Below are 19959 nucleotides of genomic sequence, written 5' to 3'. Positions count from 1 at the left end.
GGCAGCAGCATCTAGTGAGCTGAGAACGTGTACTGGACTGGGAGCAGTCACATTTATCGTGGAGACAGAACAAAGAACAGTTGGAGACACAGAAGGACAAGAGAGATAGGAGGAGAAACATTGTGAACAGAGATTTGGAAAGAGCTTAAAGGAAAAGAATGGAGTTCAGCAATGTCTACAAGATAATATTATGGCCACAGGGAAGAGCATTGAATTGCACTATTAGGAAGTCATTAAATGTCAAAGGGAGAGAGAGTAGTTTTGGTGGCATAGTGGGGACAGATATCATTTTGCACAGTATTAAAGTGTGAGGATAAGATAGGAAGTGAGGGCCATTATTGGAGACTATCTTTAGCAAAATGTTGACAGTGAAAGAGAAGAGTGATGGAGTAATTCTTAAAGAAGAATGAAAATCAGTGGGGTCCCTGGGGCTCTTTTAGTAGAAGTATAAGAGAGACTTAAGCATATTTACAGATGGATGCAGAGGAGCCAGGGCCTGGCTGTAAGCGTCTTGAAGGAAGGAATAAGTGAGTAGATACATGAGGAGTGCTCCCAGAGGCATTGGTCTTATGAAGAGAAGGAATCCATTGTCTTTGCATACCACAGGAAAAGAGGGTGAGAGTGTGAAGTTTATTAAGAAGATAGGGGCTGTGAGTATGTATTAGTATGTTTTTGTGCTGCTGATAAAGACATACCCCAGGCAATTTACAAAAGAAAGAGAGGTTTAATGGGCTTATATAAGTTCCATGTGGCTAGGGAGGCCTCACAATCATGTCTGAAGGCAAGGAGGAGCAAGTCACATCTTACATGGATGTCAGCAGGCAAAGAGAGAGCTTGTGCAGGGGAACTCCTCTTTTTAAAACCATCAGATCTTATGAGATCTGTTCACTGTTATGAGAACAGTGCAGGAAAGACTTGTCCCCATAATTCAATTACCTCCCACTGGGTTCCTCCCGTGACATGTGGGAACTGTGGGAGTTACAATTCAAGATGAGATTTGGGTGCGGACACAGCCAAACCATATCATTCTGCCCCCGGCCCCTCCCAAATCTCATGTCCTCACATTTCAGAATCAACCATGCCTTCCCAAAAGTCAGAACTCCTTTCAGCATTAACTCAAAAGTCCACAGTCCAATGTCTCATCTGAGACAAGGCAAGTCCCTTCCATCTATGATCCTGTAAAATCAAAAGCAAGTTAGTTACTTCCTAGATACAGTGAGGGTACAGGAATTGGGTAAATACAGCTGTTCTAAATGGGAGAAATTGGCCAAAATAAAGGGGCCTACAGGCCCCATGCAAATCTGAAATCCAGTGAGGCAGTCAAATCTTAAAGCTCCAAAATGATCTCCTGTGACTCCATGTCTCACATCCAGGTCACACTGATGCAAGAGGTGGTTTCCCATGGTCTTGTGCTTCCCTCTGTCCCTGTGACTTTGTAGGGTACAGCCTCCCTCCCAGATGCTTTCATGGGCTGGCGTTGAGTGTCTGTGGCTTTTCCAGGCCCACGGAGCAAACTGTAGGTGGATCTACCATTCTGAGGTCTGGAGGACATCAGCCCTCTTATCATAGCTCCACTAGGCAGTGCCCCAATAGGGACTCTGCGTAGGGCCTCTGACCCCACATTTCCCTTCTGCACTGGCCAAGCAGACGTTCTTCATGAGAGCTCCAACCCTGCAGCAAATTGCTGCCTTGATATCCAGGTGTTTCCATATATCCTTCTAAATCTAGGCAGAGGTTCCCAGTTCTTGGCTTCTGTGCACCTACAGGCTCAACATCATGTGGAAGCTGCCAAGGCTTGAGACTTGCACCCTCTGAAGCTATGGCCCAAGGTGTACCTTGGCTCCTTTTAGTCATGGCTAGAGCAGCTGGGATGCCAGGCACCAAGTCCCTAGATTGCATATAGCAGAGGGACCCTGGGCCCAGCCCACAAAACCAGTTTTTTCCTCCTAAACTTCCAGCCCTGTGAGGGGAAGGGCTGCCACAAAGTTCTCTGTCATGCCCTGGAGATGTTTTCCCCATTGTCTTGGTGATTAATTTTTTTTTTGGGACCGGATTTTCTTCTGTCGCCCAGGCCAGAGTGCAGTGGCACCATCTTGGCTCACTGCAAGCTCCGCCTCCCAGGTTGACGCCATTCTCCTCCCTCAGCCTTCCGAGTAGCTGGGACTACAGGCACTCACCACCACGCCTGGCTAACTTTTTGTATTTTTAGTAGAGATGGGGTTTCACCGTGTTAGCCAGAATGGTCTCGATCTCCTGACCTTGTGATCTGCCCACCTCAGCCTCCCAAAGTGCTGGGATTACAGGTGTGAGCCACTGCTCCCAGCCAGGATTTTCTTTTCTATCGCATTGTCAGGCTGCAAATTTTCTGAACTTTTATGCTGTGTTTCCCTTTTAAAACTGAATGCCTTTAACAGTACCCAGGTCACCTCTTGAATGCTTTGCTGCTTAGAAATTTCTTCCACCAAATACCCTAAATCATCTCTCTCAAGTTCAAAGTTCCACAAATCTCTAGGTCCAAAAAGCCACCAGTCTCTTTACTGAAACATAACAAGAGTCACCTTTGCTCCAGTGGATGGACTTAATGCTGTCAGGGTAGCAGAGGAAGTTATTTTAAGTGACTGGAGGCCCTACTGTAAACTGCAGTAGCAGAGAGAGGAAAGAGAGAGTTGGGGGTCTGACTCCTGCTCTTACATCTCCTAGTATTGTCACCTCCCAGCTATATGAGCTTGGGCTGTGGTTTAACCTTCCCTGTGTCACAGTTTTACCTCTGAAAAAATGGGGCAGTACAATGATTCTCAGCTCACAAGCTACTATGAAGATTAAATTAGTTAATACATGTAAAATCTGTAGAACATAGTACCTAACATGGTATAAATACCAACTAGGAGCAAGAGGCTCGGCTGGCAATGAGGGAAAGTGCCTCTCAAACGCGCAGTGCTTCTCAAACGTGAATGAGAATATGACCCTTAGGGTATCTTGCTGAAAAGGAAGATTCTGATTTTGTGGGTCTAGGTGGGGCCTAAGATTCTGCATTTTTAACAAGCTCCCTCCCCGGTGCTGCTGTTGCCCCATCTATGGGCTTCACTTGGAGGGGCAGGGTTGTAGCAGCACTGATGGCCCATCTGGGAGTGCCTGGTGGTCATCTGTAATGGCATCACACACACTTGACTGGTGCTTTTCTTGGCTGCAGTTCAGGACTAGAGAGTACATGTTGGGGCTGACCCCAGGGTTTGCTTCTTAATTGTGGATTGGATAGGAAGGTTCATCTAGCCAGGGGACATGGGGACATTGAGTACTAGCAGTTGCAGCATCTGGAGTCAGCTGTGGGTGCCAGGCCTTGCATGCTGAGGAGTAGAGCCAAGAGGGGGCTGGTGGAAGGGCAGGAGAAGACAGTGAGGCCAGGCAGTAGGTATAGGGCAGAGGTGCCGAGAGAGGTGATGGTCAGAGAGGAGCAGTGTCAGTGTATAAACTATGGAGACAGTAAAATACTTATTGCTAAAGTCTTACTGAGTCACATTCTGTTAATGTTTCATGATTTAGAAGGCTTTTTGTTTTCTTGGCAGTGCCTCAAGTACATGATAAACAGCAATTAATTAGAAACATTTTTTATGCTTCTCATCAGTAGTATGCCTGGTAACAGGAATGCCACTATGTGTTGCTTTCTACTGGTGCAGTAGGTTCTTGATAGGTGGACGTGAGGCTGGTGGGCTCCCTGGATCACTTGGGTTTCAACTAGTCAGCGTGCCGTATGTTCTGCAGGTGGAGGAGAGGCTGAGTGCAGGATTCCCACTGAAGGGGTAAAAATCACTCCAAGGAGATTCCCAAGTCCCATTTCCGGGGAGAAGTTAATGTGGCAGTGGGAGAGGCTAGTGGGTGCTTTTTTTTTTTTTTGACAGATGGAGATGCGAGATTGAGACAAATTCTACTAAGTTTTGGTCAGTATTTCTTTGGGTCACATTTCTCTTTTGTTCAGTAGAGTGTTAGAGTCACACACCTACATTTCTGACGTATTTGGCATGCTCTTATAGAAGCTTTACCTGGTGGTTCTTCATATCCTTCCTCCCAATTCCTGTGTCAGGAGCCAGGTGCCTCCTTTGAGTTGCAGGGGGTGGTACAACTGTATTTACAGACAGCTCCCGTTTAGAGGCGCGGCACTGGAGTGATGGGTCAGACCGCTTTAGAGACTGTTGTCTACATTCCTGCCATCTCCTCTCTGTGGCTGCTCATCCTAACCCTGCCCAGTGGCCACCTACATCTTGCCTGCTGGCCACCAGCAGTGGCCAGGAACGACGCTTCTCCTTTGTTCATCTGGCTGAGCCTGCCTTCTTTTCTTGTGCGAATCAGAACTTGAGTGCATTTATTTAATGGGTTTTCATTAAAAATCACATTTAGATAAAGAGAAGAAAATAGAAAACGTTTTCTAACCTCACTACTGCCAACTGTGACCTGAAGAATTTGTGAGATTATGAATTCCTGTAAGTATCACTTAAATTGAGCTTGTTTCTCTGAGAAGCAATGGATTTTTAAAAATCCCTGTCAGGGAAAATAGAGAATAAATTCATTCTACTACCTCTTGGCTTTACTAAATGAGCAAATCATTTAGTGGAACAAGAGCAGTATAATAACCAATGAAATTAGAATTCCAAGGGCAAATAATCTCCATTCTCATCATTGTAGTGGGTGAGGGGAAGATGGAAGCTTTTCTACACTTTTCTTTTTTTTTGAGGTTTTAACTTTGCAAGGTATTATTCAGTTCCCAAATAAGACCATTTGCTAAACTGTGTGAAACTTAGTTGGCTCTAAAAGATAAAAGTTGTTTCTCATCATCCCTATAAATTCCCTACAAGGATGTAACTTTGTAAAATTGATTTCTGGTCTCTTTGGTAGACATTAATGTCACATAAATCCACCATGAAACCTGGGTTTCAAATTATGCTGCAAGTTTATTCTTAGGAGTAAGCTGAGGGGACATTCTCAAAGGCAAGTTAGTATTCTTATTCTAGTGACAATTTTACCAATACTATTCCCTACATCAGTTTTTGAATGTTCTTTCTCTTAATTTGGTCAACATTTATATATTTATTTGTTTAACCAATGTTTATTGCTTAAAGGCACATCCCACCATTTCTTTCAATGTCTAGAGCTATCATCCTAGACATTTTGTTTTATCTTTCTCTCTTCCAGCAAATAAAACAAACAGAGAGACAGCCAGGGCTCTAAAATAAAATAAAAATGGAAGCGGATGGGCCATTTTATTGTTTATAGTTGGATTCTGCTTGTGGAAATGAAACTGACAGAGCTTGTAAACATAAAGCCAGAGGGGGAAAGGACGTAAACTAAATTTTAGGATGTTAATCTGGACTCTCTCTGGAAATGAAGATTTCCTTAGTGTAATCTCTTGGGTGAGTACTTAAAGAATACTAATTCATCAACTATCCTTGGGTTCTACAATTTTAGTAAAGATAGAGTTTTATTCTGTGTCTGATAGATAATTTTACTTGTCTTTTCACTTCTTAGTTGACAGTATGTTTTGTAATAGACGTGGCTTTAAATTCTTCCTTTTAAATGTAGTCATTAACATATGTTTCTCTGTTGCTACCACCATGATCAGCGTTGCGAAGAAAATAATTCATTTTATTGTATATGTCAACAGAAAATTATTTTCCTTTAGCGATTTCTACAGGCATTAAAATGAGCAATCTGTTCTGCAAATCCTGAAGTGCATTTTGGCATTTTTTCTATAGTACTTTGCCAACATCTATAAGCACCATTAAAATCACCATCATTAGAAAAGACTTTTAGAACAACTCAAAATGCAAGTGGAAGAAATATCTGATGCCAAGCCCAGAAGGGGTTTTACTAAGTACTATTTCAAAGATAAATTAGTTAAAAAAAGTTTTGGGGGGGGGTAGAAAAAGAGTTTGTTTGGTTTTTTTTTAAATAGCATAACTATTTGCAGTTACGAAAAAGTACTTTGCACTTTCTTTCTGACTTTCTGTGTTGGAGCTCAAATCTTCTAGACCAACTGGTCGGGATTACTTTTACAGGTTCTAGATGGTAAGGCCCTCAAATCAAAGCCAACCCCTAGCATGCATTTTTTATGACTTCACATTGGTCTGACATGTATACTAAACTTAAATATTTAAATTTAAGTTCTGTGCTGTTTCCCTCGGTTTTACCGAAGCTCCTGTGATACAACTAAATAGTGTCTGTTATAAAAAGTAGGCTTTCTTCACATCATAGTCTTTCAGTCTTCAAAGGACATTTTTCGATAACTTCTTGCTGGTGGTTATCATTCAGTGGCATAAGGAAAGTCACATTTGAGTGGGAGTCTGAGGCTTTGTTTCTCGCCTTGCTTTGCCTTCATTACTGCGTGATCTGGGGTCACGTTCTGGGCCTTCATCTCCTCATCTGTAAAATGAAGAGGTTGCTCTAGATTGTTTGGAAGCTCCCTTTCCACTTGAAGTTTCTCTGAATCCTTGGACCACTGCTGTTACGTTCACATCATGTTCATCTGCTACAGTGCTTTGTTTAATTACATCTCAGTACGTTTTTTAAGCAAATTACTTTGGTCTCACAGGCTCATTCTCAGTCATCCTGTCCTTTTAAAAGTTTTGCTTTTCCAACCACGAAGACATTTGGAAAGCTTGCCCTGTGGATTACATCTCTACCCTAGCTCAAAACAATTTGAAATAATGGGGAAGACTGATTATAATCTAGACACTAGCATGGCTGCTGATTATCAAGCTGTGTTCCTAGCAATCTCACAAGTCTCATAAGTGCTACAAAGTGTGTTAAGAATGGTCTGGTGCTGTTTTGTTTTGTTCAAATAGGTTGAGCAGAATCCTGGGGAAATAAGCATAATGTCAGTTTCTGCAAGAGAGTGAGGTGGCGATAGAAGGGTGTTTGCTTTGTTGTCTTAGGTTTTTAGATCACTGATACCCATAGTCTAGTACGCTTCATTAGGCTTCTTGATTTCTCTGCCTTTGCTCAGTCAGCAGGACGTTGCTTGCATGCACTTCCTTAGGCGATTTGAAGCCTACCATATGGCATTTTATATATGGCAACTAATACAGTGTTAACTGAAGTAAATGTGAAAAATGAGCTTGATCCTTAATTGCGTATGTGTACAATGTTCTTCCAAAATATTTTGTTTTTCATGTATATAGTAACGTATTTCAAAAAAAACAGCATTTTTGGAAAGAGGATGAGTTTGGGAGTCGGAGGCTGTGTAGTCTTTTTGGATCTTGACCTCTAGCTATCCCTGGATTCACAGCCACTCGGGTTATTTTCAGGTTGGTGTGTATGCTGTGTAACCCAAGTTGCAGCACCAGTGAAATGGTTCACATTCGACTAGTGAAGAATTGTGTGGGCTTGTTTTGGTTCAGGTAAGAAGAGTTCCTGGGTCAAGCGGTCACCTTCATAAAACCGAAGACGGGGACTGGGAGTGGAGTGACGATGAGATGGATGAGAAGAGCGAAGAAGGGAAAGCAGCTTTTTCTCAGGAAAAGGTAAATGACATCGTTGACAATGAGCTCATCTGTGTAAATTTTATTTTTGTGATCATGTGTGTTATATATATTAATGGATACATAATTGTTTTACAGTCACGAAGAGTAAAAGAAGAAAATCCAGAGGTGAGCTGTGGCTATTTGTCTATTATTTTGCCATTTCATTTCTTTCTTGGGGTATCAGAGTCTGATCCATTTAGGGGAGATGCTTCAAAATGTCACAGAGTAGAAAGAAAGAGGAAAGGCACATGGACTTTGCAGCTCTTGATTCTGTCTGACTGACTTTGGGCTGAATAAATCCAGGCAAATTACTTTGTTTTCTGAGCCTATTTCCTCATCTGTCAGATGAGGATGATCCCAGTACTTATACTAAAGTTGCCATGAGGATTGGCAATCACGTACACAAAACCCTCCCTGGAATCCTTGACACAGACTAGGTAATCAATTAATTTTAACTCTTAGGATTACTGCCTTTAGAAAACATAGTAAGCATACAGGCAAAATGTCTTCCATGTTTTTTGTTTGCGATGCAGTAGATATTAAAATGGTTAGAAACTCTTGGTTGAATCTGTTGGTCTTGGTTTTTAAATCTTCTGAATGATACCTTAGTAGGTTAAGGAGCACTCAAAAAATTTTAACAGTTTCCCTTTGAGGCCTGGTCATCTTTTGATTAAGAGAGCATATTTGATTTACTTCCTCCATCTGATTAATTATCCTAATGCCTAATGACTAATGATAACTGTAGTTCACAAAACTTGCTGATTCTCCTAGAGGAAATTTGAGTGTATTTAAATAGCTCCAAATATTTTACAGACCTAGTAATTAATGCATACCTTAATAAATTCTCATTAAGAAAACAAAAAAACTTTGGGCTACAAATGATATCCATCCCAATTTTTTTTTTAATTAGCAGACGTTTCCTTTTGATTAAATGTAGTACCTCTCATCGTTGAATTTGAAGTGGCAGTAGCCAGCTGGGTCTTGTAAGGAAGAGGGCAGCAGAGCCATAGGAGAAGAAAGCCACCCTTTCTTCTCCTTTTCTTTCCTCTCACCCTTCTGTCTCCATCTTTCATGCCATATGGACAGTCCTTTCCTAGGCATTTTCCAGCTTGCCTGCCTCCCCATGGTAGCTCTCCTTCAGATTTTGTTTTCTCCTCTGTTTATCATTTAATTCACCTCTCCATTTCATACATAAAATATAAACTTTGGCCAGGTGCGGTGGCTCACTCCTGTAATCCCAGCACTTTGGGAGGCCGAGTCGGGCGGATCACGTGAGGTCAGGAATTCGAGACCAGCCTGGCTATGGCTAACATGGCGAAACCCTGTCTCTACTAAAAATACAAAAATTAGCTGGGTGTGGTGGCAGGTTCCTGTAATCCAAGCTACTCGGGATTATGAGAATTGCTCGAACCTGGGAGGTAGAGGTTGCAGTGAGCTGAAATTGTGCTACTGCACTCCAATCTGGGTGACAGAGCCCGACTCTGTTTTAGAAAATGTATATATATATAAGCTTTGATCAGAGACCTCATCGCCCTTTGTTAGGAGCAGTGGTGATGAGCCCCACATGGAACACATTGGCTACACTGATGTTGTGCTGTTTTCAGAATGATCTTAACCACGTATCATGAACTGTGCTTCTCCTTCCTTTCTTTCCTTTCTCTCATTTTATCTAAGGTACAGAGTCTAGGCTTTTCTGCTATTTCTAAGAGTATCTCTTACTAAAAGTGTTAGTTCTGCTGAGAAATAGAACAAAATAACATGGTTAAAGTAGCATCATCGACCCACAAAGCATTTGTTATTCACTGCAAGAAATCTTCATTGGACGATATCCATTGGATCCTGCCTTGCTAGTAAGGCTGGTGGGTACAGGTCATAAGGATTTAAGATAATCTCTTACTGTGTGCTTGTTGAAATTGCTCTGATAGTTGATTTGTTATTTGGAGAATAGCAGTATCTTTTTGGCAAGAATATTTTCTGCACAGACAGGAAGGGAAAGACTATGTAGCATGCTGTGAGTTGATCTTCAGGCATCAGTTCTGACCTTCTTAAGTGGGATATGAAAGTCATAGGTGGTTTGCTGCATCTAGACTCATTTGATTTCTCAGCGCCATATGTCTGTTAATGTGTTGACTTGTAATTAAAGAAGCATATGAATAGACCTCTTATTTCATTGAAAGGATACATGTGTTTGCATGTAAACACTTCCACCAAATTTTAGGAATAACAAGCCCCACCTGTTATTGTACAGCTTCTCGGCTAGATTTTTGATACCTGTTCCTTTGACAGCCTTGACATTTGATTATCTTGAGCTGTATTAAGAGACGCTATAGTGATGCTTCCTTTGTCCTTTCAGCTTTTAATGAAAGTATCCCTTTGCCAACTACCCCAAACTGCTTCCTGTAAGCAAAGCATGAAGTATTTATCTATGATAAAGGAAATTAAAAAGTGTTAAATATGTATATATTCAGCAAATATGTATTATGTCCCTACTATGTGCCTTGTCTTAGTAGGTTTAAGGGATACATCAGTGAGAAATACAGAGCAAAATCCCTGTCCTTGTGGAGCTCACATTCTTATGGGAGTAGGTAAACTATATAATAGCCTTAATAAGAAAGTAAATTATGTGGTTTGTTACAATGGAATGGAAGTGATAGAAAGAAACAATGGGATGGGGGCTTCAGGGAGTGTGGTGGGAGGTTATAATTTTAGATGACTTGGTCAGGACAGGCCTTACTGAGAAGAGACGAAGAATAATTATTTGAAAATCATAGGAGAATGACATAGAATAAAAACTGAAAGACCACTTTTATCCTGCTCCCCTTTTCACCCCGTGACTGTCACTTCGTTCCACAGAAGTCATCCGTTTGAACAGAGTTTTCTTCCAGACCTTTTCTGTTTCTTTCCGTACTAATATGTTCATTAAAAAAATCTAGCATGTCATTTTTAAAACATGAATGGAATTATAAAAACTAGAAAATATTTTTGCAACTTGCTTGATTGTTTTGGCAATCTTTCCACCTTAGGAACTATCGATCTGCCTCTTTTTTATTTACTGGCACATAGTATTGTATTAGATGCATGAAAATTGTTTATTTAACCATTTCCTTCTTGGTGAGCACTTAGGCTGCTATTACAAACATCATTCCCTTAACTTTTTTGTGTATGTATTTCAGGGGGCACATAGATAAGTAAATCATAGGTACTTAGATTGTGATTGCTTTGTTTCTGTGTCTGCTGATTTTGAATTTGTGTAGTTGCTATCAATAGCTGTACCAATTGATATATACAGCTTCTGACAGAGCCCCTTACACCTGTCAACATATTTGAGAGCAAAAATGCTTATCTGTGCCAAAGAACACATTTAAATGCCAGAGTATTTACATTTTAATAAGCTTTTTTGTGTTTGTCATTACATTGCAATTCAGTTGTTTTTTGACTATACGCCACTAGAAGATTGAGATAGTATTTTATGAAAAAAATGAAAAACATGAAAGTTTGTGTTTCTTTTGCATCTAGTAGACACTATACATGTTCACTGATGACATGAATTGGGTATGCACTGCAAGTCAAATATTAAACAGGTGCATGAATAGGCATATAGTATTTATGAGTAGTTCAGAAGTGATCTGAGGGATCAGAAGACATATGATTGAGGTGAAGTTCAGAAAAGTAGCTTTGTTAGTACCATGTCTAGACAGAGTAAGGTGCTACAATAAACTAGGGATATTTTAGGAATGCTTAATGAGTGAGGGGCTGTTTGTCCTCCCAGTAAGTGTGAGGTACAATGTCCAAGTATTACAGTATTAATCGGAGAAGACTGAGAAGGCCAGAGTGGGATGTTTGTCAGAGGGACATTGAGAAGATCCACCTTATCCTGGGCCATATTTGGAGATCCTCCTAAGTCCAAGAGAATTTCCAGTATAATCTGTAAGGTTTTAGAGTTGCATTACTTATCTTGGGATTCAGATCTGGCTTGAGATTCATAGCCATCCACATTGAAAAATTGGCCCTGTGTTCCTAACACTTTATACTGATACTTTAGAAATATCAAAGTATTTAAAAAGGATGAGTTCGTGTCCTTTGTAGGGACATGGGTGAGGCTGGAAACCATCGTTCTGAGCAAACTATTGCAAGGACAGAAAACCAAACACCACATGTTCTCACTCATAGGTGGGAATTAACAATGAGATCACTTGGACACAGAGTGGGGAACATCACACACCGGGGCCTGTCGTGGGGTGGGGAGCAGGGGGAGGGATAGCATTAGGAGATATACCTAATGTAAAGGACAAGTTAATGGGTGCAGCAAACCAACATAGCACATGTATACCTATGTAACAAACCTGCATGTTATGCACATGTACCCTAGAACTTAAAGTATAATAATAATAAAAAAAGAAATATCAAAGTATTAGTCACCCACTAGTACTTAGTAATTTATAGTAAGTAGATAGCTCATCCTGATTTCATTTGTTTATCATCATATTCTACTTGGTTGATGGAAGCCAGTGAAGACTAAAGGTTAATAAAAATGTGAATATTAATAACATTAATTAATTAAACAGATGTTTAATCTGTGTCTGATTTCCACATGGAACTGTGTTAGGCAGTGTGGAAATTTCATAAAAGCAAAGGGAGCCCACTAGCTGGACACTTTTTATCTCTTTGGGAGTCAGGGGAAGGGGTGGTATTTGCAAGGACAGTTTCCTTAGATAGTGTTTCTTAGCTTATATAAAACTTTTCAACTGTTATCCCATTATATTTTTGTCAAAAATAATAAGTACATGTTTTATGACTTTTTGTCAATTTTGCATTATATCCTAATTTTCCACATAAAAAGTGAAATAAATTGACTTTATTTTTAAATTTGTAGTTTCATTTGGGTTCATTTAACTGAGGAGGTCATTTGCTAAGGCTTCCATTAAAGTTGCATTCTTTTTTATAGTAGCATCTCAGTTAGGTGACATGAAAATGAACAATTCACAACCCTGACTGGAAACCTTTAAAAATGCAATGTCTAGACTCAACCCACAGATTCTGATTTGGTAATTTGGGGTGATGTCCAGGCAACTCTTGGTTTTTAAAAAGCTGGATTCTGATTCACAGGGTTCTGATTCACAGCTAGGATCAAGGACTGGCTAGGAAAACTGCACAAATCCCTCGGAATCTGGAAGTCCAGACTGGAATCCAGGAAGCTGGTGTGCTCAAAATTCCTGAAGATTTGTTTTAAATGTCTGTCAGAAATTTCCAAAATAAAAATAAGAAAAAAGACAATGTTTCAGAAATCCCTTGGAAAAGTTGTCTTTATTTAATCAAGGGTAATGAAGCAGGTGGGAAAGGTTTGTGGCTGAAGCCCAGTAGGGTTCACAAACGGTACATTGAAAAGTTTTGCTATCAAGAATCTAGACTTGGCTAATTATGGAAATGTTTCTGTTTCCTAACTCTGGGAGTTTGCTCTGAGGAGAAAATACATTTGGTATTTAAATTGAGTTAATTTTATTAGAGATTAGATGCAATGTGAAAACTCATTTTTCCCTTATATTACTTATTGCTATTGTCACATTTTATTTAAGACTGCTGTTAGCTTTTAAAAATTATTTTTATGGGCCAGGCGCAGTGGCTCATGCCTGTAATCCCAGCACTTGGAGTCTGACGTGGGTGGATCACCTGAGGCCAGGAGTTTGAGACCAGCCTGGCCAACATGGTGAAACGCTGTCTCTACTAAAAATACAAAAAATTAGCCAGGCGCAGTGGCATGTACCTGTAATCCTAGCTACTCAGCAGGCTGAGGCAGGGGAATCCCTTGAACCCAGGAGGTGGAGGTTGCAGTGAGCTGACACATGCCACTGCATTCCAGCCTAGGTGAATGAATGAAACTCCGTCTCAGAAAAAAAAAAGAGATATATATATATATACACACATATATATGTGTGTGTGTGTGTGTGTGTATTATTTCTATGAAAACATGTTTTCCAAATGCCCGTAAGCTGTCAAGCATGTTTGTTCTATATCCATATGGAGATGGAGAGAGAGATTTGATTTCTCCCTCCACCTTTATTATGGTTATCCTTAGTCATCACAGACTGTTTTAACCTGATATTTTCATGATACCACTTTCTAAAAGGTGTTGTTATTGCAGGTGACTGTCCTTCTGACTAGTTGTGAGGAAAGGTAGATATGTTACCAGAAATCCAGAAATCTACAGTATATCTGAAAGTGAACTTTTGATTTTGGAATAATTTTCGGTTTATAGAAACATTGCCGAGACAGTGCAGAGTTCCCATATACTCTTAACACAGTCTCCCCCACTGTTGATTTCTAATGTAATCCTGACAAATTTGTTACAACTCAGAAACCAGCGCTGCTATGTGACTGTTAACTAAGCCCCAGAATTTATTCCAGTGTCACTAGTTTGCCTACTAATGCCCCTTGTTTTTGCCAGGATCCTATCCAGGATAACACCTTGCATTTAGCTATAATATTTGCAAAAGCAGAAAAGGAGTTCGTTAGGCAGAGCTCTATGAAAAATTGGAAAGCAGATGTTGTCTGTTTCTTGTGTCCATCGTGAGATCTTTTCCTCTCTTATCCTGTTCTAAATCTCCATCAAAGTCTCTTGCCATGGTGGTATTCAACATTAATTCATTGTTTTTGTCTCCTCCTCTGATATGGTTTGACTGTGTCCCCACCCAAATCTCATCTTGAATTGTAACTTTCATAATCCCTACATGTCATGGGAGGGACCCGGTGAGAGGTAATTGAATCATGGCGGTGGGTTTTCCCATGCTGTTCTCGTGATGGTGTATAAGTCTCATGAGATCTGATGGTTTTATAAAGGGTAGTTCTCCTGCACACACTCTCTTGCCTACTACCATGTAAGATGTGCCTTTGTTCGTCCTGCACCTTCTGCCGTGATTGTGAGGCCTTCCCAGCCACGTGGACCTGCGAGTTCATTAACCCGCTTTTTCTTTATAAATTACCCAGTCTCGGGTATTTATTCATAGCAATATGAAAGCAGACTAATACACCTTCCCATCAAAACACTCATTCTCTCAAATGTCCATCCTATAGCAAATTGTTTAAAAGGAAAAGAAAAACCATGATAAGTTGACAGCTGCTTAGTGTGTTAGCTTTCTTACAAGCTTTTACACTTAGAAGAGTATACCCAAAAGACCGTGCCCTAATCCCAAAGAATGGATCTGTAGTAGTGACATTTGGAGGAATACAGTTTGTTGTCAAGGAAGATGTTTTGTACAGAGGCTTCCTGTATTAGGCCATCCTTGCATTGCTACCTGGGAGTGGATTATTTAGAAAGAAAGATTTAATTGACTCACGGTTCTGCAGGCTGTATAAGCATTGATGCTGGCATCTGCTCAGCTTCTGGGAAAGCCTCAGGGAGCTTTTGCTCATGGCGGAAGGCGAAGTGAGAACAGGCACATAATTTGGTGAAAGCAGGAGCAACATAGAGAGTGGGGAGGAGGTGCCATACACTTTTAAATGACCAAATCTCATGTGAACTCAGAGTGAGAACTCACTTGTCACCAAGGGAATGGCCCAAGCTATTCATGAGGGGTCCACCCCCATGATCCAAACACCTGCCATCAGGCCGCACCTCCAACATTGGAGATGACATTCTTTTCTTTCTTTGTTTTTGAGACAGAGTCTCACTTTGTCGCTCAGGCTAGAGTGCAGTAGCGCAATCACAGCTCACTGCAATCTCTGCCTCCTGGGTTCCAGTGATTGTCGTGCCTCAGCCTCTCAAGTAGCTGGGACTACAGGCGCAAAGCACCACACCTGGCTAATTTGTGTATATTTAGTAGAGAAGGGGTTTCGCCATGTTGCCCAGGCTAGCCTCGAACTCTTGGCCTCAAGTGATCCACCCATCTCAGCCTCTCAAAGTGCTGGGATTAGAGGCATGAGCCACCACGCCCGGCTGAGGATTACATTTCAACATGAGATTTGGGTGGGAACAAATATCCAAACTATATTACCTCCCTGTCCAGCTCTCCTGTACATCCCTGCACATTTTCTGAGGAATTACCATATTGCTTGTACATCAGAGTGGAGGCTGGTCCCCTCATTGTATTCAGGGTTACACCTACACAGTGAGGTTGCAGGGTGTGTGTGGGGTTCCAGCCCCCCAACTTAGTTGATTAGCCCTCCATCCTGATTATTGTGCAGGGCAGAAGATGGGTCTCCCCAGGGGAAGGAGAAGTTTTTACCTCTTAGTAAATGCCACTAAGGTTTTTCAGGTTACAGTAGTTCTTTGACTAAAGGAAGTCACAGTGCTGTTTATAAGTACTGGTGTGGCCTTTGGTTGTACCACAAATTTAAGTTAAGATTGTGGAATCACCCTGAAAGGTTCTTTACAAGAAATCATTTGAAGTAGGCCCAGATCCTCTGGCTGGTTAATGAATACAGGTTGTTTGTTCTTCTAACATAGTCATTTTCCCCTAACATCTTATTGTAAAAATAAATATAGCAACATTGAAACATTGTATAGTGAACCCCATATACCTATAATCTAGGTATCATCATTACTGTACTTGCTCTGTCACATATATATCCATCTATTCATCCTTCAGTCCGTCTTAACTTTTTGATGCATTTCAAAGTAAATTGCAGACATCAATATACTTCTCCCTATTACTTCACTACCACCGTAGTTATTTTGGAAGAAGCATGGAGAGTAAGAATTTTATGCTCTTAAACTTTAGAAGGCTCTTCCCACAAATAATTTTTGATGATTTCTGATTTAGAATTGATAGTAAGTTTAGAAATGGGAGATCCTTTTTGTTCATTTTCATTGCTGTTTCTCTTTGAGTTTTTTCTTTTCTTTTTTTTTTTTTTTTCGTCTTTCAAATTTTGCTTTAGGGCAGAGTTCACAAAAGTAGAGCTCCAGGCAAAAATAATTTGGGTGTAACCTTAGAGTTGGGTTTCTAACTTTGAGAGAAGAGCATAACCTATCAATCACTTTAGCATTTCTCTTGGGTAAATGTCTTTTAAAAATACAACTATCTTTATGTATTTTTGAAATACAGTGAATAATTGCTCCTAGTTACAATTAAAGGGGTAGATTTTATTAACCCTAACATTCTTTCATTGAGGGTCTGTTAACCTTAGATGAAATTGTGCAATGAGAAAAAATTATCCTGTGACATCTTTTGGTTATCAAGTTTAAAATATCAAATAATTGATGTATTTTCACTTTAGCTTAGTGGTTCTTTAACAGTATAATGAGGGTTGTTTGGGGAACTTGGTAAAGACACAGATTCTCTTCTGTGGAATTCTGAGTCATAGGCCGGGAGGGGCCTAGGGGTCTTTAACACTTGTCCTAGGTGATTCCAACACAGGTAGTCAAAGAGCCATACTTTGGTAAATATTGCTTTATGATCGTTTGGAAATTGTTGGGTATGATAATTGAGACTTAATGTAACCACACTCACTGTGTCTCCTTTTGGCTTTCTTGAATGCTGTAACGATGGCTCTTATAACAGATTGCAGTGAACGCCAGCACCATCCCCGAACAAATACAGTCCCTCTCTGTGCACGACTCTCAGGTATGTTTCTCTGCCAGTCATTCCGTTTGAGATGCTTTGTAGAAAGATCTTTTAGAAAACCAACATTTTAGAAAGATAGACAATTTCAAGGTAGTGCCTCCAAATCAAGGGCTTCTAAGCTCTCTTTTTAAATAGGTTTCTATTGACCATGCTTTGTGGGACCTCCAGCCTTTTAAATGATAGGCTCAGAAGTGAGAATTGATTACCAGACTGCTCCTCAAATTGCTGGTACTGTGGAAAAGGAGAAAAGGAAAGGAAATGACACCATTCTGTTATATTCCAGCCACAGAACATTGTGGTTAATTGATACTTTTCTTTTTTGCTCCTGGTTGGATTTCTGTAACCTGTTTTCATAATTCTGTTATCATTGAATTTTATGGGCCAATTCATCTCTACAACTTGCCTTGTAAAAATAATAGTCCAGTAACTGTGACATGCATTTATAATGCATATTTATTAAAGTTATGGGACAGAAGACGTGTGCTGTGAGTCATGGTGGGAGGTGATGAGGGATGCTGAGCAATCCAGGGAAAGACCTAGGGGCAGAGAATCAGAGCACAGGCCTGCATTCTGGTTCTGCTGTGTAATTAACAGGCAAGCCCTTTTGTTCTCAAAGTGGTTGTACTATAAAGCATCACCACTGTCAGGATCATAATTTTCTTTCTTTCAAACTCTGCATATTCAATTTAAATTCATTTCTGTTTTACTTGGTCTTTGTTTTATAAAATTAACCATATGTTGGGGAGATAATTAGAGTGATTTTGTTGGCTTCAGGAAGCCTGTTTGAGGTCAGATAGCTAATGCTGGGCCCTTATTTTATAGCTGAGGGAGTGAAGACTTGCAGAGGTGAAGTGGCTCCCCCACAGTCACACCACTGGTTAGAGGCCAAGTCAGGATTCGGTTTAGGTCTTTGCACTGTATCAGGCAACTCAGTAAGAGACTTTGAGATAAACTGTGGGGACTGGTTGAATTGCAAGTTAAGAATAATAATGGATCAGAGGGCAAAGAGAATAAAGGAAACAGGAACAGGGATTAGGATAACTAGTACTGTAGAGCGTTTTATGACTCACTTTCATATATATCATTTTATTCTCCCTGCAGCCTTTTATGGCGGGCAGTATTCAGAGAATGGCTTGCTCATGGTTGCATTTCAGGTCAGTGGCAGAGCCAAGTCTTGACCTGAAATGCCTTATTTTTTCTACTCCAACAACAATAAGGTCTACTCATGTCCTGGGATTCCCTGAGAACAGGGAGAGGCTGTGTATTGGAGACATTCATGGTTAATAATCAATATTCGAAAAAATGGGCTCTAGGTGAGAAAGGCAGGAAAGATAAACAGTGGCTGAATCTTCTGGGCCCCTCCTTCCTCTGTATTGCAGGGTTTAAGGTGCCCAGCCTTCGTGGTCCCCAAGTTTCAATGGTAACAGTCCATGGCGTGGCTTGTGAGGTGCCGTTTTAGGTAGCTGGACTTAACACAGCTTATACAAGTTGTTCATGATGCCATTCCTATGACTGAGACTTTCTGTAGGAAACATTCATATCCACAATTGTGATGGGAATTAGGCACCATTACAACCTTTACATGGAGCTGTTACGATGTCAAACAAGGCCTGCGTGTGTAAAGATCTAGTTTTGAAATTTCCAGAAAGAAGTGGCTCTATGAATCGAGCGATATTGTGATTTTATTCATTCCTTTCCTGATGCAGTTTATAACGCTGTTGGCTGTTTTCCTTTTAAAGAGTCCACCCAATGCTAATGAAGACTATAGAGAAGCTGCTTCTTGTGCCGTGAACCTTGTTTTGAGATTAAGGTAAATAATGCTGTTGTTTATTCTGCATTGTTTTTCCCATAGTACAATTTTTTTAATGTCCTTCGTTAACTTTTCATAATATTAGCATAAAATAAAATCGTTAGCTTATTTGATTTCCCTGAACCACGAGAGTATTGTATTCCCAGGGCTAATTGTGCTCTTCTAATTGCTTGCTAAAGAAGAGTAAGAAAGAAAAGCACCCTATGAGTGTGTCTGCAGGCTCAGTGTACCTTTCATTATGTTTTTTTTCCTTGCCTTTTCTTTCCTAGGTTTTTTTTTTCTTTATCTTTTTTTTTTTTACAATGTAAGATCACAGTAAGAGATTTTTAATGAGTTTCTTTCACACTTCAGCAGTCGGTCTCTGACAGAAATAAACCATGCTTGTACTACAGGTTGCCTGTTCAGAACATTTTTCAGTGGCAAGTTTGATCAACCACTGTGGAAAAATGACAGATATATTTTGAAAGAAATCTCAGTCTTCTAGGAAATGAATACAAATATGGTGCCTGACAGTACGGTCTTTGTCTGCAGTCGAGTGAATGAAAGCGTTTTCCGTTTTAAGGATTTTTTTTTATTTTTTTATTTTTAAAAGGTTCTTCTTTGTGATATTCGTTGCTAAGAATTTGATATCTCGAGACAGAACTGTTTAAACTGAATTATAAACAGCTTAGTTTACCGGTTCCATCAGAATACTGTCACATCTTTGGAGAGGTTTTAAAAAAAGTTATACGTATGTTCTTCTGACCATTAAACAAATAAAGCACGTGCATATACTAGGCATTTTCAGAGTTGTAGCTACAAAAAGCAAGTTCATCATCAAGGTTCGTTTCTCGCCACTAGGGATTTTCAGAGTTGTAGCTACAAAAAATGGGTTCATCCTCAAGGTTAGTTTCCACCCCTCTGAGTTATCATAGTCCATCTGAGTAGACCATTGGCACCATAATCACCCCCACTTCTGATGGTCATTTATAGTCTGCATTTTTCACATATTTATCAAGGGAACCTCACAGTAACCCTTGGTGTGATCCAATTCAGAGTTAATTTCCCAGTCAAGAAGTGAAACTATTACAAGGCTGTTGTC

The 19959-nt window shown here is 40.2% G+C and overlaps 1 protein-coding gene across 1 annotated transcript in view; it reads left to right on the top strand.

Moving 5' to 3' along the window:
- STK39 (serine threonine kinase 39) overlaps positions 1–19959 on the top strand; it is a 300851-nt gene that overhangs the window by 165413 nt on the left and 115479 nt on the right. The window contains exons 15-18 of the mRNA XM_011960610.1: positions 7389–7511; positions 7608–7637; positions 17006–17068; positions 18808–18878. Of these exons, the coding sequence (XP_011816000.1) occupies positions 7389–7511; positions 7608–7637; positions 17006–17068; positions 18808–18878 (287 nt within the window). The remainder of the gene's footprint in view (positions 1–7388; positions 7512–7607; positions 7638–17005; positions 17069–18807; positions 18879–19959) is intronic.

Source organism: Colobus angolensis, unplaced genomic scaffold (assembly GCF_000951035.1).
Source record: "Colobus angolensis palliatus isolate OR3802 unplaced genomic scaffold, Cang.pa_1.0 Scaffold517, whole genome shotgun sequence".
NCBI lineage: Eukaryota > Metazoa > Chordata > Mammalia > Primates > Cercopithecidae > Colobus > Colobus angolensis.
This window is presented reverse-complemented; position numbering and strand designations above follow the sequence as displayed.